At 50.1% G+C, this 23,887-nt stretch overlaps 7 protein-coding genes across 7 annotated transcripts; 3 read left to right on the top strand and 4 right to left on the bottom strand.

Annotated features, from left to right (window-relative positions):
- The first annotated feature begins 8 nt into the window (after positions 1 to 8).
- Positions 9 to 2,486, top strand: C8Q69DRAFT_449623 (efflux pump antibiotic resistance protein). The gene is made up of 8 exons (XM_028629379.1): positions 9 to 449; positions 514 to 650; positions 717 to 799; positions 860 to 957; positions 1,013 to 1,133; positions 1,197 to 2,055; positions 2,153 to 2,258; positions 2,331 to 2,486. Exons 1-8 carry the CDS (start codon positions 176 to 178, stop codon positions 2,396 to 2,398), a joined length of 1,746 nt encoding a protein of 581 aa, XP_028488696.1. The 5' UTR covers positions 9 to 175; the 3' UTR covers positions 2,399 to 2,486.
- A 351-nt stretch (positions 2,487 to 2,837) lies between these two features.
- Positions 2,838 to 5,865, bottom strand: C8Q69DRAFT_9446 (hypothetical protein). Its single transcript, XM_028634190.1, has 2 exons — positions 5,503 to 5,865; positions 2,838 to 5,451 (listed from the first exon to the last, which is right to left on the bottom strand). The coding sequence occupies exons 1-2, from the start codon at positions 5,540 to 5,542 to the stop codon at positions 3,080 to 3,082; spliced, it is 2,412 nt and encodes an 803-aa protein (XP_028488695.1). The 5' UTR covers positions 5,543 to 5,865; the 3' UTR covers positions 2,838 to 3,079.
- Positions 5,866 to 8,831: 2,966 nt separating this feature from the next.
- Positions 8,832 to 9,585, top strand: C8Q69DRAFT_9277 (hypothetical protein). Its single transcript, XM_028634174.1, has one exon. It carries the CDS (start codon positions 8,941 to 8,943, stop codon positions 9,550 to 9,552), a length of 612 nt encoding a protein of 203 aa, XP_028488694.1. The 5' UTR covers positions 8,832 to 8,940; the 3' UTR covers positions 9,553 to 9,585.
- A 375-nt stretch (positions 9,586 to 9,960) lies between these two features.
- Positions 9,961 to 12,870, bottom strand: C8Q69DRAFT_9329 (putative G-patch domain protein). Its single transcript, XM_028634178.1, has 7 exons — positions 12,558 to 12,870; positions 12,152 to 12,474; positions 11,945 to 12,020; positions 11,691 to 11,893; positions 11,581 to 11,641; positions 11,181 to 11,530; positions 9,961 to 11,126 (listed from the first exon to the last, which is right to left on the bottom strand). The coding sequence occupies exons 1-7, from the start codon at positions 12,739 to 12,741 to the stop codon at positions 10,077 to 10,079; spliced, it is 2,247 nt and encodes a 748-aa protein (XP_028488693.1). The 5' UTR covers positions 12,742 to 12,870; the 3' UTR covers positions 9,961 to 10,076.
- Positions 12,871 to 13,852: 982 nt separating this feature from the next.
- On the top strand, positions 13,853 to 17,548 carry C8Q69DRAFT_502588 (glycoside hydrolase superfamily; the record flags this gene model as incomplete). Its single annotated transcript, XM_028632408.1, has 4 exons — positions 13,853 to 14,339; positions 14,407 to 15,166; positions 15,223 to 15,729; positions 16,795 to 17,548. 4 exons carry the CDS (start codon positions 13,853 to 13,855, stop codon positions 17,546 to 17,548), a joined length of 2,508 nt encoding a protein of 835 aa, XP_028488692.1.
- Positions 17,549 to 17,702: 154 nt separating this feature from the next.
- Positions 17,703 to 19,109, bottom strand: C8Q69DRAFT_449605 (protein SCO1). The gene is made up of 3 exons (XM_028629378.1): positions 18,549 to 19,109; positions 18,079 to 18,403; positions 17,703 to 18,004 (listed from the first exon to the last, which is right to left on the bottom strand). Exons 1-3 carry the CDS (start codon positions 19,035 to 19,037, stop codon positions 17,853 to 17,855), a joined length of 966 nt encoding a protein of 321 aa, XP_028488691.1. The 5' UTR covers positions 19,038 to 19,109; the 3' UTR covers positions 17,703 to 17,852.
- Positions 19,110 to 19,657: 548 nt separating this feature from the next.
- On the bottom strand, positions 19,658 to 23,053 carry C8Q69DRAFT_511622 (hypothetical protein; the record flags this gene model as incomplete). Its single annotated transcript, XM_028633271.1, has 2 exons — positions 19,658 to 22,348; positions 23,051 to 23,053. 2 exons carry the CDS (start codon positions 23,051 to 23,053, stop codon positions 19,772 to 19,774), a joined length of 2,580 nt encoding a protein of 859 aa, XP_028488690.1. The 3' UTR covers positions 19,658 to 19,771.
- Between the last annotated feature and the right edge of the window lie 834 nt (positions 23,054 to 23,887).

Raw genomic sequence — 23,887 nt, 5'->3', positions numbered from 1 at the left:
AGCTCGGTTGGACGGCCACAGGTACTCCTCGAAGGTTTCCTAGTCGGTGTATGACTGTTCGAGGCCAGTGCTAGTTTATATCGTACCTTATCAATTCCACAGCGGACATATTCTGCATATCGATTCTTTTTGACGAGTATGAGTTTCTGGCTGTATTCCTTGACCGTCTGTCGGAATGGTAGCTGTCAATAATGCCCGTGGCGGCCCTAAAGAGGCTGTGGATGAAACCACGCCTCTGCGTATCTCGAAAAATGATGATAATAAAGTACAGAGACAATCGTCATATCAATCCATCCAGCAGTCGTCGAGTTTATCTAGTTCATTTACTTCGGAGAGCTCGGAATCAAGTCGCAGCGATGCAGAAAGCGCATTATTGCCTCGACCGGACAGTGCAGATAACGGAAAGACGCTCACGAATATCATAAGTGTCACTTTAGTCCTTCTTTTGGGTATGCTATTTGATCGAAAATGACTCCAAATTTCCATAGCACTAATCCTGGTCATACCGTTCAGGGGAATTCATCGCCAATGCAGATACTACGCTTCTATATGCCTCGGCGGGCAAGATATCGTCTGAATTTGGCAGCCTTCAAGATGCAAACTGGCTCTCCACGGCATATGGAATGGGCGTATTTGTGGCTCAACCGATGGTAAGTATATATCTTATAGACTTCAGACTGATCTCTGAACATGACTGACGACGCCGATACATCTAGTACGGAAAGCTGTGCGATATATACGGGCGAAAAGCTCTTCTTCTATTCGCCTATTCCTTTTTCGCGGTCGGATGTATTGTGAGGTATGTGACTGATACATGCTTCTACAAGCCCGTGGCATCACTAATGATATGTGTGGACAGTGCTGGAGGATATAGCATGTGGCACATCATCCTTGGGAGAGCCATCAGCGGCATAGGAGGAGCAGGGACACTCACTGTCGCTTCTGTCATCATCACAGGTACAACCCAACAAGATTCACTGCTGTACCCGGAAACTAAACGTTCCATATCTAGATCTCGTCCCGAAAAGAGATATCGCAGCATGGAGGTCCTACATCAACATCGCAATGACTCTCGGCCGCAGTCTCGGAGGACCAACAGGTGGTTGGCTAGCAGACACGATCGGATGGCGATGGTATGCCTCCTAATCCAATACCTCAATCTATTCCATGGACTGTACATGCTAAGAACTTATCAGGATGTTCCTCATTCAAGCCATCCTGTTCTGTCTCGCTGCACTTCTCGTCGCAGCCAAGCTTCGCATCGAGACACCGCATCACGACAACCAAGCAGAAACCGACCCAAACTCATCCTCACGATCAAAGCTGCGCAGAATTGACTTCCTCGGAATCTCATGTCTCACAATATCCATCTCTGCCGGTATTCTCCTGCTCGATCTCGGCGGTCAGAAGTTCCCCTGGCTATCGATCTACACCATCATCCTATCCTTATCCACAATCATCTTCTTCCTCGCCTTCATCTTCGTCGAAGCCTACGTTGCTCGAGAACCCATCTTCTCCCTCCGCATCATCCGCCAACCCAACGTCGCGGCAAGTTACGTCGTGATGGCCCTCCAGATCATGGCTCAAGTCAGCATGATGTTCTGCATCCCGCTCTACTTCCAAGTCACCGCACACGCATCCGCCACTAATGCAGGAGCACATCTCTCCCCAGCTGTAATCGGCAACGCAATCGGCGGCCTCATAGCCGGTGCAATCATCAAACGAACAGGCAGGTACAAACTCCTCATCGTGAGCGCAGGTCTAATCGCATCCGTGACCTACACGCTTCTTTTCTTCCGCTGGAACGGACACACGAACGTCTGGGAATCACTATATATCGTCCCTGGAGGGTTCGGAACTGGAATCGCAGGCGCGGGAGTGTTCGTGAGTATGACATCTATGCTGGAAGCGAAGGATGTGGCTATGGCGACGAGCGGGTTCTTCTTCTTTCTCAATCTGGGTGTCACCGGTGGTGTTACGGCGAGTAATACGGTGCTGGGAATCCAGTTTAAGAAGCAATTGGAGAGGAATCTTAGTGGGCCCGGTGCGAGGAAGGTTAGTGATTATATCCCATCTTTGTCCTGTCCATGTTCGCCTATTCGTATGGAAGGGGCTCATGTTTTGATACACTACTTACTGATGGAGGAAACAGATCATCAAACGAGCCACCTCTGATGTTCACTATATATCCAATCTGACAGGACATCTCAGAGAGGTTGTCATTGCTTGTTACGTCTCTGGCTTGAAGCATACTTATAGTAAGTACCGTCATAACATACGTATCTACTTTGAGAATACCAAACGAACCAGAACTAACAGTACCTGCCTAGTCATGTCTCTATGCTGGTCCCTGCTCGCATCTGCTGTGGCGCTGTTGATTAAGGATCATCAGCTATGAGTATGAGTTATGACCAGGCTTGTATATAGATAGATATGTGCATAGGATACGATTGACGAAGCCATCACTAGAGAGAATAGAAATTTTTATACACTGCGTTTTGTGAGATATATTCTCGTTCATGAAGATCTATCTTACAGCTCTGTGTTGGTATGTACTACTATCTTATTGGAAAAAGCACCAATAACGACCTCCTAATAAAACATAAGAACGAGCATTCGTAAATCTTCGTCCCTCGTGAGTAGTCGTATTCATTAACCCATGAAAACATTACCTAGCATAACAACATCAACATCCAGAGAAGAACATATAAGGGAAATATTCCGAGACCGATATTACCATAGACGCCTGTATGTATGATCTATGTGAAATGGAAAAGAAAACAGCAGGCTATAGACAAATAGAAAAAGAGAGAGGAAATACTGGAAATAGAAAGAAAAAGACATTATGTAAATTAAGCGGGGGTACGTATCCCGGAAAAGCATAATCGTAACCCATTGGTATCGTTACATTGTCGTGAATGCGTTTAGTCGTGAACAAGACGTGGTTGCTTTTCGTAATGTGCGTAAATGCAAATAAGAAGGACGAGATCGTGAACTCGAGGAGGTAGCAATGTGGTGTTGGTAAAACAATGAAGAGACAAAGGTGGGCCGGGATCATTCTTTGTGAACTCTGGCTTGCTTAGAATCCAGTTGAGAGTAACGACGCCCTCTTAGACTTCATAGTCGCGGTCGTTATGAGCATGTCAGGCCTGCCCGGTCTGTGAAGGCGATCGATGCCTAAATGTTCCTTGGAGTTGCTGCGGCCACGGTACACCCCGAATCCATATCGAGGAAGCTCCCTCCCGCCGGGTGGAGAAATGATCAATCGTGTCACCAGGTCGGTTTTGGTCCTGGGTTCACGAAGCAGCTTGTCGCTTAGAAGAGGACTCTGATAAAGAAAACTGAGAAGGTCCGCTAGGCTGCTGATGTCATGTGGCAAGTACCGTTTACGGCCTGGCCAAATAACAAGGAAGGAGACCGTGTATAGAGCACAGAATGCAACGAGGGCATAGAAGGCTGGTAGGCAGGCGGTGATCCGCACCTTGCTTTCTGATGGGTACCACAGAGCTATGAAGATACCGCCGGATAGAACTGGAATAGCCAGAGATGCAACGCTCATGAAGGAGATCCAAGCCACCTTCCAGTGTCTCGCGAGCAACGCAGAAAGTGTTACAGCGAGCGGAAGATCAGCCGGGTAAGACAGTAGTAGACTGTTATCTGCAGTTGCACCTTCGGGAGATGACATTTCCAGAATAGGTTGTAGCGCACGGAAATAGACGTCGATAGGCTGCCATGCAAGAAACAGAAAGGTTCCTATGAATGCCGGTATAAAACTGAAGAGGAAGTTGGACGCCGAAAACCCATCATCAGAAGCCAACGTTGGGAGACGAGGCACGAAGCCGGTCGGGATAGCATCGTTAACGAAGCTGACCACCACAAATGCGATGAATAGGGCAAACACGATGAGAGTCCACGCGATAAGGCTCGAATCCCTGAGAAACCAGACCATCCATCTATATCGAACGGCAGGCGAGTGGAGATTCCCCTGGAAACTATCATTCGACATGCCTCCCTGCTCTTCTAGACCTGGGAGCAGGTCAGGCTGCTTCTCTCTGGACTTGTTCGAGTCATGGAGAGAAGGGTTCCGAATGGGGGCATGTTCCTCGCCAATGCCATAGAATACATCTGTCTTATCAGATGCTCGCCAGTAACCAAGTCTAAGGCACCGAGGAGTCACCACATCTCTGACTGCTCGCGCAGTTTCCGATCGCTCAAAATCATGGAGGATATTGGACCTCTGGATGAGTGGAATGAGGTCAGCCAGGCTGACTGGATCCCACATCAAACCCGTCCAGCTTCGACAGTATCTGAACATGAGCAGTAGTAGCGCTATAGTGACTAACGCATAAACAGCCACCAGCGTCCAGCCCACGGGTTGCACTGAAACCCATCGCCATACACCTCGCCCGCCGATAGTATAGTGCTTAGTCTGAAAAAGACATGACTGTAGGGGTATCGCAAAGAAATTCGTAAGCCAGATGATAAACTGAGAAACTCCTATCAAGAGTTCGCCATTCCTGAAGTGCGAGAAATCAGGAAGCAGGAAGTTCCGTGGTAAGATCGACAGCTTTTGCAAGACACTATCTTGCTGCCGTTCAGTGGCCATCATCGAGAAAGGGATTGTGCGGTATACCGCCGCTTGAATGACGAAGATCCAGATAATGAGCAAAACGGCCAGGAGCTGAGGGAGAAACTGGAACACAAAATATCGTGCAGTTCCCACCCCATCGTAGTCCCACAAGCCATCATGTCGCTGCGACCATGCATTACAGAACGCTACTCCTGTAATCATGAGTAGACAACACAGTATAACTGCAGCCAGTGCCCACGGTCGTAGTACTACTGGCACATAATCGAGAGACGGATATAGGTTGTCGTCCGGTTGTTCTGCTGCAAGAAACAAGTCTCCGATATCCGATCTCTCACTCTGTGAACTCGGAGGCCGTTCTGGGCCAGGGTTTGGTGGTTCTTTCGAGGGCTCAGGAGTGCGGGAAAAGTAGCTCCCATCACCAACGAACGGTTCGCCAGGGTAGTCAGTGCTGACCGTAGAGTTCTGCCTGCCTACCCCGGCGACCTCTTCATCCCTGGTCAGCTGTTCAATTGCGAACCGGATGTACGGTATGTCCTGTGTGCCTGGTGGGCGGATGGCATTATCCGGGCTAGAGCAGGTCTCTGATACTTTGGCGTCACTCAATGCTCCTGAACGTCGAATCTCCGCATCGCGTATTCCTCTCCCAGGTTGCCTGGGCGTCATCTCTTCTTCTTCCTCCGCTGTTGGAGGGAGACTAGGTGACGGCTCCCGCGACCTGTGGGATTGCGGGGTCGCGTATTGGACCACCGTGAGTTTACTCCCACTACTCTTCGTGGATGACTGATCTGAAAACGAGTAGTAATCATCCGACGCTGCGACAGACTGCCGTGACTCTGAATGTGATAATTGAGGTTTGCTTGCTTCGACATTGTCAGCTATCACCACTTCCAGTCAAGCTTTCGACTACTTACAGTTGACGGTTCTCAGACTGGCACCGCCTCGAGTGATCATGGCGTCCGTCAAGACGAGAGGAATGTGGACTCGAACCACGGTACTGTCAATGTCATGATGGACATTCCGGAACAGTGCGTCCGATGGGAGATATTAACTGCTGGGGTCACGTTGTGCGATATCGAGGAGGCTGGCAGGGAGGCTGGAAGACAACAATTCCCAGCCACCCGATAAAGCTGTCTCCCAACTGGCGAACGCAAGGAAACGGGGCAGTGTGCGCCCATGGTTCATTCGACGGGCCGCTCCTAGTCGCTTCATGGAGAAAATAGGCTTCAGTTAGCTGCTATTATTAGTTATATGAAGTTGCGATGCGAAGCCTATCTAGACTCTAGAGCAGGAGTATGAACGCCGAAGTACCAGCTAGTTAGCGGCCTAAGTAAGTATATAATCCGTAGGGCGAGGCGAGCAGCTCCACCATCTCCGCCAGCTAAAACTTGGTTAAAACAACCTTAACTGTATGGGATCGCTTGGGCCCAAAACACCTCTTCTACCAGCCTCCGGCATTTTCGCTGCTCTAAAAGTACTTCCATCCACCCATGCTGTCTCAGAAGATCTCTGTTAAATCAGAATTCGTATTGAATGTATCCCATCCAGTTTCGTGTGATATCATGACAGGAGCTAGTCTCGAGAACTGCTAACTAGGTACCTACCTAGGTACCAACCCTAGCGTTTCTTCAGTCTTGATTCCACATTTATTGACGCTGGGTCTAATGCACTTCCTATCGAGATACTAGTTTCACAAGGAATCGCTCAGCCTCACTTACGATCATTTGGGATTCACAACTGGTGTCTATATTCAAGACATAATTGTTCAGGGCTTCACTGTCTCGACGTGGCATCCTGAGAGGCCATACTTGGATTCGGGCACCGCATACTGCACGGGGCCCGATTGGCGGGGATTTGGCTCACTTGTAGCCTTGGGTATTCACAACATTAACTGCGGCGTCAACCAAAGGGACAATTAATATCCTTGGCCATGATTTGGTCCCGCGCTAATGGATGATATGTTTCTAAGCGCCGTTTCCGCAGCCTATTCTGATCGCATGTTTTCTTCATCTAATAGTAGATCCAGCGCTGGATTTACCTTATCTTTCAGGAAATCTGCTAATAAACTCTTCCAAGATCATTAGCAGACGAGGATACCATGCGATTTAACCTATCTATCCCTTGATTGTTATTATCCTGATCCGTTTGAGATAGACAATCGGGACCACCTTGCTCAATGATGGCGACGTAATATATTGCCTCGCCTCTGCTACCAGGGTCTGATAGACTAGTCCCCAATCTGTCTCTTGCAATTCGTTATACCGGGGATATTAGTACTCTCGACGATTCGGACCCAGTGTCTGGACAGTACCACGCTTCCCTATAGACTATTCGTCTCAGGTCAAGGAAACACAATTTGTTCCTTCAATGGATATAGAATATGTCTATGTTTATGTGAGGTATGAACTCATTTTCCTGTAGAGATTGTCACATGTCAGTATAAATACCTATCAGCGAGGACTCTCTTGGTTCAGACTCTGACCACATTACCTAGGTTTAGTTTCTAACAAAGATATCAACTTCAGTCTACTCTTCATAGAATATCATTATTAAAGAGCAATTTTCCTTTGTATCTGCAAGAATCAGATGTCTGTGTGAAGCTAAATCCCCAATAATAACTTGTGAAAATGGCGCTTAACCCTCTCCTGAAGTCACGGGGTCGTCCGATATTGGACACAACACCATGGAAACAGCAAGAAAATCAACAAAGAAGTGTCCTGGAGCTGACTTCAAGAATCTTGAAGTGTTATGCGACCGTTCAATCTCGTCCCTATCCGCTCAACACCATTTGTGTATCCCCATCATCCCCGTTCTACGTGAGATAGGATATTGAACAAAGCAGATATTGAATGGAAGCATTGTGAAAACAGACAGCAAGACCTCCAGGTCTCTTTTATAAAGCTTAGCTGGCTTATCCTCCCTGACACTGCCGTCTCTACCGTCGATATCGCCTCTAGTACTATCGGACGTGCTTGACGCATCTCAGGGGGTTTCATTCTTATAGGGAACAGAAATAGCTTGCCTACAACGACAGAGCTATATCTCAGTCGATATTTGAAGTAAGGTATCACGACGATTCCTACACAAACTCGACTCTGACATGCTAGATAGGGCTACGCAAGCGGAACTATCTTCTGTCCGAGATATCACGATGTGCCACTGTGTTGGCGAACCCATCCACTCAACGAAGGACCGAATACTCGACCATGCTCTGAAATTCTTTCTCGGTGTCCGGCTAGCCGTCAACCTACGAGGCCCAGAGGTATACCTGCAGCCTCCGTTATCTGTCAGTCGAGAAGCGAGGAGTATCCCCGAGCTGAACGATTCCTTCCCCTTGCGCCTGGCTGATCCGGGCTTCATCGAAAGCCGAGTCTACGAGGACCGTCTCCTAGATGAAGGAAAACGGCTCATCGACCGCTGGGTTAATGCGAAACGAGTCCACGTCGTGAATCTCACTATGCAATACGAGGTGATCAACAATCTCGCACATAAGGTCCCGACACTCGACGACATCAGACAGATGCGGGATTGCATCCACTCTCAGACTCCTAGGGATTTGCACCTGAAATAGAACGTTTTCGATCCATGGCTTTGTTTCCTGTTCAAGTCTTTGGGAGAGGGGGATTCCGAAATGGAGCAGACCATGCTCCGGGAGCTGCACCGGGCGGATTACGGACAGATCTGTGAAATCTATGTTGACTTTGCCAAGGTGAAATATGCTTCCCATAATGATCTCATTGGCCTCTCTGATGGACGCGCTATACTCGGCCCATTCGCTGAGTAGCATGTTGATATGGTGCTGGAGTCCTCTCTGCATGTATTTGGTGATGGGGTTGGCAGTTCCTGTAACATTATGTTTTGGCAGTGATGCTGCAGATGTCGAGCGACGTCAATGAAATAAATATTGATATTGAAGCTTTCCTACACCCCATCTGGTGCATGTAACTATTAGTTAGTAATAATAGTAGTAACTTGATCACTTACAGCCTTAACTCCGCAGAAGATCACGTGCCGAGCTTTCTCCGCGAGCTCCGCTTTCAATAAATATTTCGGGATACGCACTCTCTCTGTTGCCTGGAGATTTAGGGGAAGAATTGAAGCGATTTCGCGACCGTCTTTCGTTTCTTTGTTTTGATTTTCGACAGGGGAGCATCTTATCCGGTGACAGGGGTTGAGCAAGCTTTTTCGCCGAGGAAATACGATTGCAGTGCAACGTCCTTTTACCTACCTATCTACCTACCTAGTCTAACCTCTTTACTCGATCCCCGCCTCGCTCTTTTCTACTGTACAGAACAGAACAGAACAGAACAATCTTCATCGAGACGACACAAACAAAAAAAAAATAATACAAAATGCCATTCCTTGCAGGCTTAATTTCCGATTATTTCGGCATATCCACCGCACCAGCACCACCTTCTTCCTCCGACCAAAATGAACAATCATCCTCCTCCCCGCGCTCCGCCTCCTCCTCACTCGCTCTGACCAACACTTCCCGCGTGCCCAACAACGTCCGAATCCTATTCGGAGGCCTCTCCTTCTTTCTCATATCGACAGTTGTCACGAAGCGGGCTCTCCACCGTCGCTTCTCCGCCATGATACCGCCCTACTACACTAGTTCCGTATACCACAAGCCCGACATCAACGGTGCACTAGAGGCGCTCGACGCGTTCAGTATCGCTACTATTAATGTACTGTCGTTGGGAATGGTGGGGACGGGAATGGTCATGTATGCGCTTGATGTGAACTCGCCGGAGGATCTGAGGAAGTATGTGCGTCGGAATTATGGTGTTGCCGCTGGGACCGTTGCTGGGGTCGGACAAGGGACAACGGATAATGAGACGGATAAGGAGATTGAGACCTGGTTGCAGAATTCTTTGGGTGATGTACTGGGAAAGTACTTGAAGGATGAGGCGGAGAGGAGGGTCGCGAGTGAGAAGGCGAACGTGCAGGAGAAAAAGGAGTAGATGGAGTTGTTCTTTTTATCGGGTTTATGGTTTTTCTAAATACCCTCGAAGGGTTCAGCAGGGGACTCTATCTTGTCCCTTGACACAGATTCTGTGAGGGAGATGGGTACGGCCAGTTTCGGTGATGGTTGACATCGCTGGCAAATACCCACAGTCTTGGGATATTTGACGCCTCCTGGAAATCCGGAGTCTCTCGTCTTCGTAGAGTTTCGTCACTCCCGTTATCATACTGGCCTGCCTTGTGACGCTTTTTTTTTTTTACGAATCCTCGAAGGGACAGTGGAGGGCACATGTCCTACAGGTTCATTTTGCATCTCGATGTACATTATTCCTTTACGTCTGGCCGAGGAGGGAGCGAACCATGTGTGGCGAGAGCAGATACATGCATCAAAGGATCTGCAGGCGTTCAGGTATGGACAGCGGGAAATACTCCTCTCATGATATCATTGAATCAAAGAGCATCTGTTACTATTATACATGGAGAACTCCCAAACACAAGGGATACAAATCTGTCCTTTGCAAACCTAACCCAGCCGTTCATACCGCTCCCTGGCGGTTTCCTTTGTTCGTTCCAAAAACTCATCATACTTATTCCTCGTTTTGCGGTTAGCTTCCTCAGCAGCGTCTCCAAGCTTGCTTCCTTGTGCACCCAGTCCTACGCCTTGCGCATAAACCTCTGTCGCGATAGGGGCAGTGACACCAGTTCCTTGAGCACCGAGTCCGGAACCAGCAGACCAACCCATCTTGCTAAGAAGAGCAGCGCCCTTCGACGGTGCTGGGGCGGGGGCTTCCTCTTCCTCCTTCGGCTGGGGTGCTTTGGCTTTGCTGGGCTGCTTGGAGCGGCCAAACGCTTGCCGTCGTTCCTTGGCGCGGTCTCTGTATTCTGGCGTAGGCTGCTGGATCCCATGCTTCATAAGCTTGCCCATCGCTTTCGTCTTTAGCTCTTCATCCTGGAGATTGTCTCGATGCAGCTGACTCAGACGCTCATGTCTGTTAACTTCGGCAGAATTCTTGAACTGCCGCATGCAAAGATAGCAGCAATTCCTATTCAGATCGGCGTAGGATTGAGCTGGGGGAGCTGAAGCCTCCCCAGGTGATCCGACTTCTGAGGCAGGGTTGGACAAAGCCTCGCCAGTGCCTTTCTCCTCTCCATCCTTTTTCTGGATCCCATGGAGTTCAGCATGACGGTTGCTCCAAAACTGTAAATGTGACGGGACAGCGAGTTTCTTAGCGCCTGTGCTGGCGGCTGTCTCGGCTTTCCTCTTCTTTGCTTTCTCCGCATCTTTAGTAGCCTTTGAGTGACCATCAGTTGAGCGGTCATTTTTGGACTTTCCGCGACCAGTATCTAACTCCGCCGTCGATACCGTAAGCTCAGTGACGTATCCTTCCTCGTCCCAGTAAGCCAGTTTCATGGAAGGGTTAGACAGAGGACTGAACGTAAATCTGTCCGTGCTTGGCGTAGGATTGAGAACCGGGACGAATACTCCAGCGTGAATATAGCTTACGAGGATCGGTTTCGAGGCAATGGTAAATTTCTCAAAAGAATTGTATCTGGTCAAGGCAGCTTGCGCATCCTGCTTTCCAGTCAGTCGTGAATCAATCATGGGATACCAAGCAGAAAACGGTACCTCGACAGTAGCAAATTCCGCAAAGCCATATCGCCAACTTTCGTTGGTTTTACGGTCTCTCACCAGCAGAACACGGCGGATAGAGCCTTCTCGGGCACCTAGGTTGGAGTCGCCAGTTGTCGAGGCAATTTTAGCTCCTTTCTTTTGGCTGGAAGATGCTCCTTGGGAAGTGGTGCTTGGCGGCTTGTACAGTTTCGCGACACCTTTCGCAAACAGCTCTTCCGTAACAGAAGTCTCCAGGCCCCTAAACAAAAGAAACTGCGACGGTTGGTTCTCCGGCGCGGTGTCATTATCGCCGGTGTTGGGGACGGGCTCAGGAGGTGCATCAGGGACAGCTACTGCAGGGAATTCTTGAATACGTCAGTTCCTTTCACCTTGAGCTACTTTTCAGAACACATACCGGGTCGCGGAGCTTGGCAGCGAAAGCACCTCTGGCGGGTTGCATAATTGACAATGGCACACTGGGAAAGGTCAGGATCATCCCACATCATAGCTCAGCTATTTCCATACCATATTACATAGCCAGTCGCCTTCTGCCCTGCCACGGTTGCGATCTTCTCTTTCTCTGCTGTACGCTATTCGGACTCTAGTGCCACGACCATCAGCGTCGGGGTTCGGGCCGTATAGATAGATGGCAGGGAAATTGCGCTCGAGAAATGCTCTTGAATCATCCACGTTATAGAATCGGAGGAAACCCAGCTGTCGTGATATTTCTGTTGTCGGTCAGTACCGAAGGCACTCAAAACAGCATAATTAAGACATACTAGTCTGCCTGTCGCGGATGACTCTGACTTCTTCAAGTCCCTCAATGTGATATTGCTCTGTGAGTTCATTCGAAATCTGTCCAACGCATCGAGCCACATCTCAGCCATTTGCCATCAAGAACGTATTCGGGGGATGAAGCGCAGCTAGTGGTCGCAACGACAGAATGCATAGGCTGTGCAGGGCGAGGGGGAAAGGAGTTGTCCAACGTCTTCTTCCACCATATCCACCGGCAATCCTTCCATTATTACTTCCTTGCTTTCGTGGCCATAGTATGGACGGCTTCGTCGTGGACTGCGGCTCCGACTGTAGCTTCTGCTGCGGCTGTCATAGTCTGGGGAGCGATAGCCTTCGCGGTCGCGATCTCTGTATCCGGCCCTCCCACGGCGAGGTGGGGAGCGTGACGGTCGACGACGGTAGTCATCGCGATCTCGATCTCTGCCTCTGTAGTAGTCCGACCTGGGTTCCCTCTCTCTGGGATAATCACGCCGCCTATCTGCGGCAGGTCCACGGGGCAGAGCCCGGGAGTTGTCTTTGCGACCCAAGCACACGAAATCAGTACCAGCTCGAATTAAGGAGTGTAGCCTCCGAGTATCTCCATATTGGAAACCTGACTGTTACCATGCGGGGAGGAGGGTATACCGCCTGGCGAGCCATATCCACGATCCGCAGCTCGAGGACGGCCGGTGGGAGGAGAGTAAGATCGCGAGCGAGAACGGTCATCATACATGCGACCGTCTCTATCGTCACGACGCGGGTAGGGCCGCTGATCAGGGCCTGGGGGGTATGTATTATCCATATGATGATATTGACGATGTCTGATAAAACAGAAGGTCTAGGAGAATGGAATAATAATTTGAAGCAAGCTGGTGGAGCGTCAGTTTAGCTGCGACGGCGGAAAGACTGGCAGATCCGCCTCGCCGCCTTCGACGCCGCCCGTGGGGATTATCGAGAATGAATTGGATTAGTTTACTGTTTATCCTATTCTCTGCTCGATGATTTCTATTTTCTCGTCTCAGTGGACCCTCACAGATGGAAATACGACATATATATTCATAACGAGGACAATAGAAGCTCACATTTGACAGAATAGCTCTGCAGGTGCCTTGAGTTCTGCCACATGCTTAAAGATTCTCCCTGGCTTTCGACCAGGTATGGGAGCCCATTTGATATCTCAGTTTCCTGAACAGCATTGCAACATTATCTGCTATCAAATGGTCAAGTTGTGTTCGCTCCCCTTTGAGGGCTGCCGGCTACGCAAGATAACATTTCTATCTCGACTGATAGTCTCCTACACCCTAGTGATTGAAGGAAATACTAAGATTGAGCGAACAGCCGTCGATATGACTGCAGATTTACTGCAACTAAGGTATAATTACTGTCTTAGTGTCTGTACAATTCACTTTGATGTTTTCTCCTAGCATACCAGCGCGGGGCACGCCCGAGACCTCGACCACAAGGTATCAACTCTGTCTAGCGAGCTGCAGATATAGACTCCACATAAGCTATCGCACTGAAGAAGCGCATTTGCCTTCGCCAACAATAATCTCTCGCTTCGTCCATTTGAATTTGGAGCAGCAACTATGATCAGATGCGCAGAAGGTTTGCCGTGCCACCTGGCGCGGGCGGAGGTTATGCCCGCAAGTCGTGCAGGAACAGTGGAGTAAAGATGACGGACTGCTTGACGGAACCGAACGCATTGGATAACCAGCCCTGAACGAGGTTCCGCAATGCTGTGATGAGCCGTCTGTGCAGGCGGGGGATAACAAACGTCGCGTTAAATGGGGATTCTGGAATAGGTTATTATCCGAGCCTGCGTATAATTAGAGTCTCCCTCCGCCCCCCGCGTCATCTCCTGTCCACCTCGGGATCACTGTACATGGTCTTCGTCTTCAGCAGAGATCCCAATAATGGCGACCAAACCAGTTGCGAATGTGAAGCCAAACGTGCACCGTGCGTGGTGGAAGGAATGTACCGTCTATCAGGTGTACCCGGCTTCGTTCAAGGACTCCAATAACGATGGCATTGGCGACATCCCCGGAATCATTTCTGAATTGGACTACATAAAAAAGCTGGGAGTTGACATTGTGTGGCTTTGTCCAGCGTACAAGTCACCTCAGGTGGATATGGGCTACGACATAGCGGATTACTACAGTATCGCCCCCGAATACGGCACTGTTGAGGATGTTGAACGCCTAATCGAAGGCTGCCATGAGAGGGGGATGAAGCAGCTCATGGATCTTGTCGTGAATCATACTAGTGACCAACATGAGTGGTTCAAGCAGTCACGGAGCTCGAAGGTTAACCCGTATCGAAACTGGTATATCTGGAAGCCGCCGAAGTATGATGAACAGGGCAACCGCCATCCCCCTAATAACTGGATCTCGCATTTCCAAGGTATGTACTGTACATTTTAAACATTGGCCCCTGGATCGAGAGTAGATACGAACGATAAAATGAACAGGCAGTGCCTGGGAGTACGACGAGCACACGGGGGAGTATTATCTGCACCTGTATGCCAAAGAGCAACCCGACCTCAACTGGGAGCACGAGCCAGTCCGGAAGGCCGTCCACGACATCATGCGCTTCTGGCTCGATAAAGGCGCGGATGGTTTCCGAATGGACGTCATCAATTTCATCAGTAAAGACCAGCGCTTTCTCGATGCCCCGACGAAGGACCCTAGCCAGAGGTGGCAATGGGCAGACTTGTATTACGCCAATGGTCCTCGTCTTCACGAGTATCTGCAAGATCTGGGCAAGATCCTCAAAGAGTATGACGCCTTCAGCGTTGGTGAGATGCCCTTTGTGAGGGACCTTAATGAGGTTTTGCGGGCTGTACGTTACGATCGAAACGAAATCAACATGATCTTCCATTTCGAGCATGTCGACATTGATCACGGAGAGTTTGACAAATTCGTCCCCGGGAAATGGAAACTCACCGACCTAAAGGGAATGCTCGAGTCATGGCAGAGGTTCATGTATGACAACGATGGATGGAATGCCCTGTACTGGGAAAACCATGACCAGCCGCGATCAATTGACAGATACACCAATGCCGGGCCTGAGCATGGAGCTGTCGCGGGGAAGATGCTTGCCAGTACTCTGGCCTTGATGAGTGGAACTCCCTTCATCTATCAAGGTCAGGAACTTGGGATGCGCAATGTGCCCAAGGAGTGGGGAATGGAAGAGTACAAGGACATTGACTGTCTCAATCACTGGAACGAGTATGTGAACCAGACTAACCCATGTCCACATCGTTGAGATTGACACTTTTTTGCAGCCATCTGGTCAAGGATGCAAACAATCCAGCCTTACTTCAGATGTACCGTGAAGAGTACCAAAAGAAGTCCCGAGACAATGCGCGCACACCAGTTCAGTGGTCGTCTGCTCCAAACGCTGGATTTACGGGTCCTAATGTAAAGCCGTGGATGTCCGTTAACCCGAATTACATCACAGTCAATGCAGAAGCTGAAGTTGCTGATCCAACATCGGTATTCAACTACTGGGCGTCCGTGCTCAAGTTGCGCAAGAAGTATCTAGACATCTTCGTCTACGGGAATTTCTGCTCGATTGACCGCGACAGCGAAGAGGTCTTTGCCTACACACGTCAATATGCCGATCAAAAGGCATTGGTGGTCTGTAACTTCACAGACAGCAGCTTACAGTGGGATCCAGTGGCCAACGGAATTGATCGCGTAACGGATGTTCTTCTCAATAACTATGAGAACACAGAGACTGCTTTTACCAAGGTTGCTGGAAAGCAGTGGATCCTACGACCCTACGAAGCGTACGTATTGCTGGTACAGCCATAGTAAGTAGTGTCTTCGCACGTCACTCTGGCAAGATTTAGTATGGGCCCACGTATAGACACGGGGTGTTTTCAATGAGCTTTGAATAGACTATGGTACCTGAATAGATGGGAAATTCTTCTCGAAGATCTTTGGCGATCCTAGGTACTTTCAAAGTATGCTTTTTCAGCCGTTAGTAGTAGAACAGGTGTTTTTCTCACGGAAACACCACTCATCAGACCCGAATGGACAACATTGAAAGTCTAAAACTAAGCCATCCTTATTGATTTGGGGCATCTACCTAGCTGGACCACATCAAATCAGGATAGATGGGTCTCGAGTCGTCATGAAGCGGAGTCGGCTGTACTAAAATGATATAATTAAAGGCACCCCATTACAGTAAACCCTCGCTATAACGAACCTAGCTATAACGAATTTTTCGCTGTAACGAACCGAACAGCGTGTCTAATTCAAACCCCCATACAAAATTCGTTAAATCTGCCCTATAACGAAATTCGGTACAAATCCCTAGCTGGCCGTCATTTTTGTATGGGGGATTCGTTATAACAAGTAACATGTCACGTGTAAAAATCCTTAAATAGCCAATAAAAACCCTTTATTTTCATGTATCTATTACATAATATTGAAAAATTTCTCCCCTTTACCATGATCACATGACGTAAATTACCTTTCCCTAATATTTGATATAACGAATACCACGCTATAACGAATAAAAGTGCCGGTCTGATTCAATTCGTTATAGCTAGGATTTACTGTATTATGTATCGCAGTTGATCTCGGCTCCGCCCGCCGAAATCAAGATTTCCCCGCAAAACGAAACGGCACAATCGTTGGCATTCATCTACTCTACAACTCACGTTCATTCTTCTCCTCGATCCGCCTTTCCCCGTTCATTTTCAGCAAATCAAATAAGATCCTTCTTTTGGATTCTATTTTCCTAATAACTATACATTCATTCCCGTTCGGTCCATTCGTTCTCTATCTACCTACCTAGCATCTGAACTCAACTCCCGCCGATAAGTACCTAAACTAAAGCAAGGAAGGATGTCCGATACGAAGATACTTCCCAACCTCAAAGAAGCCGCGTCGTCTCCCACCACGAAATCACAACGACGCAATAATCCCGACCTAGAATCCCCAGAGATGATCCCAAGAATGGACTCAACAGCAACCGAAGCAACAACAACAACCACCACCACCCCTTATCAACCCATCGACTCCTCCATCTCCTCCTCCATAACATCTACAATAACAACCGAACCCATCCCACCACACCTCGACCCCTCCACCTACCCACGCAGCATCCACCTCCCCAACGACAACATCCATCTCCTCCTCACTTACTCCCCTCTCGACCCTTCCGCCATTCTCTCCGAAGTCAACTCCCCCTCCGCAGGCGCAAATGTTCTCTTCCTCGGCACAACCCGCGACACATTCGAAGACCGCGCCGTCGCGCAACTCAGCTATACATCCTACGCTCCCCTCGCACTGCGCACCCTGGCTACGATCGCTGAGGACGCTGTGTCCAAGTATAAATTGACGGGGATAAGCATCGCGCATAGATTGGGGGTGGTTCCGATTCAGGAGGCGTCGATTGCGATTGCGGTTAGTTCTGGGCATAGACGCGCAGCGTGGAGGGCTGGGGAGGAGGTGTTGGAGCTGTGTAAGGAGAAAGTGGAGATTTGGAAACAAGAGGAGTTTGTTGAGGGGGATGCGGAGTGGAGGGCGAATAGGGATCGGGATGCGGATGGGAAATTGGTCGTGAGGGATGTGTCGACTTTTTCGGATGGGGTATAGTGATCAATATATAGATCAGATAGAGAAAGAAAAAAAAGAGTATATATTGTTGTGGGTAGCTATTTTTGACGAACAGTTAACTACCAATAATGAATTAGTCATGAATCTTTCCGGCGGTTATAACTATAGCTCCTTCTATAATTCGAGACGGGAGGAGCGGTCTTGAAATTGGTTTAATATTTGATGGATTGATTGATTGATTGATTGATTGATAAAACATCAGAGTAGGGTATGTCTAGTGTACATGTACATCACAGTGGTCCCCACTTCTCCATAACTCCGATCAGCAAGGCCGTGTTAATTCTTACAAGTTTTGTTGAGAGTTTTGGGCGTCTGGCTTGGTATCAAGCGGCTTTCCCTCCCTCTTCCAGTCGTTGATATGGTCCATGATGACCTTGGTAGCAGAGGCCGGAGTGTCCTGGCGACCGATACATTCGACGAAGTCTCCCTCGGGATCTGAGAGGACCGTTAGCAAAGACCAAATCCCGGGCCGCAAGAGCGCGAAAGAAAAGTGCGGAAGCACAACTCACCCATCAAATAGAAATAGATACTGTGGTCGACCAAGTAGTCCTCGCCGGGCTTAACGTTCTCCGGTGTAGAAAAGTACACACGGTATTGCTTGCAGACATTCTTGACCTGCTCGTATGTTCCGGTCAAACCGATAATGTCGGGATGGAACTCCTTCAGGTACTTGCGCAGGACCTCAGGAGTGTCTCGGGCTGGGTCACAGGTGATGAAGACCGGACGCATAACATCCTCTCCATTAGCAGACTCGCGGACCTTGTCGATGATAGCTGCCATCTTGTCGAGTTCATCGGGGCAAATATCGGGGCAGTGGGTGAAGCCGAAGTAGACCTGTCATGAGTTCCGCATTGGTCAGCCGCTTCGTTCTGGTAACTAAAGAGATAACATTTGCAGATGATAGTAGATCATTCGATATCCGCCGTATAGTAAAAGATTGTATATAGACAATACATATGCAAAACGCAAGGATACTCACAAAGCTATATTTCCCCTTCAGATTTTGTTCCGTAAACACGTCCCCATTCAGATCCTTCAAAACGAACGGCCCTCCCACTCTCGGCTTTCCCACTCCCTTGCTCATCTCAACGATGCGCTTACGCTCCAATCGCGCCTTCTCGAACTTGAAGTATCCGATCATACCTACACCCGTGATGACAAACAGCAGCGCTGCCTTCCAGGAAAATGGACCGGTGGTGGCGCGCGACTTCAGCTGAGCCATCGTCTTAGCTTTCAAGCGGAGCGGGGTTGTCGAAAATGAACGAGCTGGAACAGCATTGTTCGATACTCGGGATAGGGAGGTTTTCGTGGAGGAAGCGTTGTTTCGACATTGTGTCTGCGGCCTTGTTCGGAGGTACAGAGCGGAGTGTGATGGGACCGTACGCGGGGAAGCGTGCTCGAGGGAGGAGAGGGAGAGACGAGACGTTCTCCCGACGAGCTGTGAGATAGACTGGAATGAGGACGCCATTGCTTTGTGTGGCCGCGCAGTCTCTACGGCGTAAAGTAGAATGGGTTCGTCCTGTGCTTACTGAAGCTCAATTGCGGCCGCTCCGAAATCTCCAGATCTAGATATACTGCGGAACAACGATCCTCCGGAATACAGCTAAAAGTCACATGAACAGCGGTTGGATTACTCAGCCGTTTATTCTGGAAATGAATTCAAAATGCCAAAATGCGACTCGTGAATGCAGTATGTATTTTGATTAGGCTGAGTTCGAAGACTGCCACCGAAAAATATATCCTTAGAATTACAAATTAATTCACATCCCAGCTCGTGCCAGTTGGAATCGAGAGACCGCCTCACTTCGGTATGACAATCATGCAGAAACTGCAAATTGACGACTCCGAGAGCGCTTTATGTATGATGCATGCGCTCCGTCCCCAGAAGGAACATGAAAACTCAGAATGTGCAGGTTGTAAAGAAAAGAGAGATGTACTCTGGGGAATAGAGAGAAAGCAGAAGGAAAGAAAATAATCAAGGGAAAAAGAAAAAGGAACAAAGAAGACAAGGAGACTCGTTACAATAACTCAAAGACACACTTCTAGTCAACAAGAAAGCAAGGAATATCTATGCCATCGACGCAAACTTAGGAATATCGACCACGAAGCGAAATGGTATATGTGTCGTGAAACAGCAAGACATATGACTTGGATGTTGAAACCACCGTTGGATCTGGTACTGTTCATCCCCGGCTGCGGCCTCTACTGCATACCCCTGCTGGCTTGACTTGCACGGCTTGGGCTCGTGCGGCTTCTCTCATCCTCTTCAATGACATCGCTCAGGCGTGTGGGATGCCTGTGTCGGGGAGTGACGGAGTCCCAACCACTTCCCCAGGTGGAACCGCTGTAGTCGACGCCCTGACCATAGCCAGAATGGAGAGGCGCTCCAGTGGTAGCGGCCGGCAAGCTTCCATAGCCAGCTCCGCTGGTATAATCGCCACTGTATTCCTGTTCTTCTTCAGGCTCTCCTTCATACTCCTCACTGCCCTCGGACATGGCACGAGGGTACGTGCGACGACCTTCAGGGTCACGACGATAGCCAGGGTCAGCTCCATACTCTTCTTCGCCCAAGTCGCTTTCAGTACCGACAGTGCTAGGACGGTAAGATTGATCGTCTGGCTCGGAAGTCGGGCGACCAGCGTGAAGGGCAGATCCTTCATGCTGATAGAACCGTCCTGTCTCTTGGCCGTGTGAGTAAGCGCCTGACGACGGGACTTGGCTCTGAGTGGTACTGGGTCGGCCACCCTCGATGAATGGGTCCTCTGTTGGAGAAGAGGGCTGTTCCTCGTAATATTGCTCCTCAGAACCAGATCCCTGGGGTCCCTGGGGTCCCTGGCCTCCCATGCTGGACGGTCCTGGACCGCCTGGATACGGGCCTTCGCGCGTCGGAGGTCGATTTGTTCCACCTTGTCGGCTGGGAACCCCTTGGATCATCGGGACCACCTGCACTCCTCCTACAAGAGTGGGCTCACCGTTGCGAAGAGAAGTTGTGCGGTCACGCTCTTCCTGTTCTCTTCGACCCAATTCTTCCCATGCTCGCCGGGCCTCTTCCTTCGAGATCTGGAGTTCGCGGCGCATCTCTTTCACCAATTGCTCCGCCTTCGCCTTTTCACTCTCAGATTTTTGACTGGAGGCTACCGCTTCAGCACGCTGCTGGCGCTCCACTCGGAGCTGTCGTTCCAACTCAGCCTGCTTTTCTTGAGCGCGTTCTTGCTCTGCCCGTGTGTCGAAGAACCATCGCTGGAACTTGCGCTCGGAAGAGGCCCGCAATCGCTGAAGTTCCACAACCGCATGGAAAAGATTCGCTCCAGCAGCAGACAGATCAGTGACCTGGCGAGCTAACTGCTGACTGATAGGATCACGGCTCAGCTCCTCGTTACTCTGCTCGAGCTTTCTGATCCAATACCCCGTGAGACCCTCCCAGTGAGAAGACAACGTTTCCCACCGTTCGAAAGCATGAGGGAAAGTTGCTCGACGTGGCTGTGATTGGGAGCCTTGAGATGACTGCGGTTGCTGCGGTCCGCTAGCAGCTGGTTGCGGGCCGGTCTGCGATGGCATGCCGGGTGGTCTCGGTTGGAATTGCGACGACTGCTGCGGAGCGTAACCCGCAGAAGTTGCATGTGGAGGTTGTTGCGAATTAGGGGGGACAGGTTTCGGCTGCCCTTGAGCAATGGTCGATGCCCGTGGGCGTTCGGCTGTACCAACATTGCCGGTCTCCTGTCTCTGTGTTGCACCAGGAGCCGATGTTTGTTGAAATCCTGTAGGAGGGACAACGGACACGCTACCACCACCCCGGTCATGTCTGATTCGTGGATCTTGCTGAGGAGCAATTCCGACCTTCTGCGAAGCCGTATCGCCGGCAACGCCAGCAGCAGTATATTGAGTCTGCGCTTGTGTCATCTGTTCCTGTTCCTGCTGCCGTTTCATTTCGGCTTCCTGTTGTTCTCTCTCCTTGGCTTCTTTTTCTGCCTTCTTTCGGGCTTCCCGGTCCCGACGCTGCCTCATGATGTCCGTCGGTGTTCGGACACCGCTGGGAGGTTGCGTGTGCACAGGGACAGGGCCCTGCGCTGAACGAGAGCTGCCATTCTGAGCACGAGGGTTCATTCCCGGAGCAGGCGATCCACCTCCGCTCATGACTTCAGACATGGAAGCGTTCTCTTCGTCCAAGTCTGGTGTAAAGGGGAAAGGCCTCCGTATGGCTTCTTCAAGAACCCAGAAAATCGCCGAGGCGGTTCGTGGAGATACACGACCAGACCTAGGAGGCCAGTATGATTCCAGTAGCCGCGGGTGCGGTGTCTGAGTCGTAGACTCCTCACCCTCGGTTTGTACTTCCGAAAGGGCTGGAGGTAGGTCTGCGATTCCACCAGCTAGACCCGGTGGGTTTTGCGGGGGAACTGCGGAGCCCTGTTCGGCGGGTCTGAGGTCTAGGTTCTGGAGCGCTGTCTCATCTATCGAAACAGCACGTCGATGGATGGCGTGTCGATCTTCAAGTCGAGGAGTGACCCTTCGCAATGAGCGGCCACTGCCAGTAGCGCTTGACGGACGAGGTAGGGGAGATTGAGTAGGGGGAAGAGCAGGATCGTGAGCAGACTGCTGCTGGCGTTGCGGCGAAACGTTCGTGAGCGTGGATGGGTCGTAAATTTCGTAGGTCTCGTCAAGTGCTCTGCGATTTGCAGGAGACACGGTTGAAACGGGTATATGCGACTCGGGGACGTGAGAAGACAACGTGAGATCAAACGAATTAATAAAGAATAACGGATGGAATCGCGCCCCTACAGACTGGGACGACGACGTAAAGTAGCGAAAACTACTCTGGTCGCGATATCGCTGCTATCCAGAGCTTCTTCTGGCAGCTGGCGCAACACGGAGCTGGGAAGGCAGCACTTGGCTGGTATGTGCTCTGTAATTGACAATCTAGAGAAAATGGATCACAACCGCAGACTGAATATCACTCTGGGAGGCGTAGCAAAACTAAATGACCAGAGAGAGGTGAGCAGTTGTGGCTGGTCAAATGGGAGAGGTCGATTAATTCAGATGGCTGGGCGAGTCGCGCCAGCTGCAGCTTGAGCTGCGACGCAGTGCCTGGTGTCGAGTTGAACACCGCAACCACTGCCAGGGCGTCATTGAGCAGCCTATGCGGGCTCAATTGCTGGCGCTCCAGCGCTTGCTGGTCTCAACTCAAGCGTCCGCGCCCTGGTAGTCGCATAAAGTGCCGATGTGATCTTTTGACGGGAGAGAAGAAGGCAGTCTGTACCTACTGGAAGAAGTTCCTTGGCGCGCCGGCCCGCCAGCCGACGAGGCGTTCGCCCTGCAGTGGTCGCTTTCTTTCCTCACCACTTCACACTTCAATTCTGGAGATCCTCGAGTCCCGTTTGTCTGACTTGTCCGGATGCTGATGGCTGAGTCCTGTGGATGGTGCGACGGCCCAGCTGTTCGAAACAGTCACGCACTCGAGCATTGACCCAACGTCCCCAAGCCTACCATGTGGGCTGTCGCACACGCTGGACGGGCAGCGATACAGATTGCTGAAGGAAAATGACGTTGGTCTGTTCGAGACAGGCTGTGCGGTCTATAACAAGGCGCAAAAGGACAATAATCACCGCATGGCCCAGTTCGTCAGGCATCCAGAATTGCGATCCAAGGCTCCACGCTCAGCATCACTCTAATAATAAAGCACAACGCATTCGCAAGGCGGGGGAGCACTGAGTGTCCCCTCTTTGGGCTGCTTAACGAGATCTGGGCGAGCCGCTGGTTGATGAGCTGGCACTGCGTTGATCGTGCCTTGGGATTCTACGGTCAAGGAAGCCGGCATCTACTCCAATCACTGAAGGGCCTCCCTCGTCTGTTATGCGCCTGATTGCCATTTTGAGACTCCCTGGATGTTCCTTATACTTGAAGTTCTTCCGGCTGATCGCAGCCATGGTTCGATCGTTGCCTCGAACCGCGGTTCCCGACTACTTAAATGGGGCGCTTCTCCCTGACCCCACAGAGCTACCTAAGAATAAAAACGCTCCCGTTGTTCTGGTGTCCTCTGGAATGGCGGGGACACATTCTATGGTATGTACTTGGGAATATTCGAGCTGATTGATGGAGTCTTATATCCTGTATGGCCTTGCAGTCTGCAATGAACTTGTAGATTTTTCAAAAGTTTTCCAGTTATTTCGATGGTCGGGTCGCTTCATTCCTCGACGGCAGATATATAAAACGACCATGACCAAGGTTATGATTCGAACCTCCTAGCTATCAGCTAGGTTACTTGTCCGACTCTAGATCTAGGGGAGATAGACCCTATACTGGATTTATCTCCTAATAACAAGT

This window comes from Paecilomyces variotii (assembly GCF_004022145.1).
Source record: "Paecilomyces variotii strain CBS 101075 chromosome Unknown C8Q69scaffold_1, whole genome shotgun sequence".
NCBI classification, from domain to species: Eukaryota; Fungi; Ascomycota; class Eurotiomycetes; order Eurotiales; family Thermoascaceae; genus Paecilomyces; species Paecilomyces variotii.
The sequence above is the reverse complement of the archived record's forward strand: the minus strand, read 5'-3'. Positions and strand labels throughout refer to the sequence as shown.

Coding starts and splice junctions, on each gene's coding strand:
- C8Q69DRAFT_449623 (XM_028629379.1), top strand. CDS start 176: ATGGTAGCTGTCAATAATGCCCGTGGCGGCCCTAAAGAGGCTGTGGAT. Junction 800..859: donor GCGGTCGGATGTATTGTGAG/GTATGTGACTGA, acceptor ATGTGTGGACAG/TGCTGGAGGATATAGCATGT. Junction 2,056..2,152: donor GTGGGCCCGGTGCGAGGAAG/GTTAGTGATTAT, acceptor TGGAGGAAACAG/ATCATCAAACGAGCCACCTC.
- C8Q69DRAFT_9446 (XM_028634190.1), bottom strand. CDS start 5,542: ATGATCACTCGAGGCGGTGCCAGTCTGAGAACCGTCAACT. Junction 5,452..5,502: donor CAGTCTGAGAACCGTCAACT/GTAAGTAGTCGA, acceptor ACAATGTCGAAG/CAAGCAAACCTCAATTATCA.
- C8Q69DRAFT_9277 (XM_028634174.1), top strand. CDS start 8,941: ATGCCATTCCTTGCAGGCTTAATTTCCGATTATTTCGGCATATCCACC.
- C8Q69DRAFT_9329 (XM_028634178.1), bottom strand. CDS start 12,741: ATGGATAATACATACCCCCCAGGCCCTGATCAGCGGCCCTACCCGCGT. Junction 11,642..11,690: donor GCGACTGGCTATGTAATATG/GTATGGAAATAG, acceptor GACCTTTCCCAG/TGTGCCATTGTCAATTATGC. Junction 11,127..11,180: donor CGGAATTTGCTACTGTCGAG/GTACCGTTTTCT, acceptor ACTGGAAAGCAG/GATGCGCAAGCTGCCTTGAC.
- C8Q69DRAFT_449605 (XM_028629378.1), bottom strand. CDS start 19,037: ATGGCGTCCTCATTCCAGTCTATCTCACAGCTCGTCGGGAGAACGTCT. Junction 18,404..18,548: donor TGAAGGGGAAATATAGCTTT/GTGAGTATCCTT, acceptor AACTCATGACAG/GTCTACTTCGGCTTCACCCA. Junction 18,005..18,078: donor TATCTATTTCTATTTGATGG/GTGAGTTGTGCT, acceptor CGGTCCTCTCAG/ATCCCGAGGGAGACTTCGTC.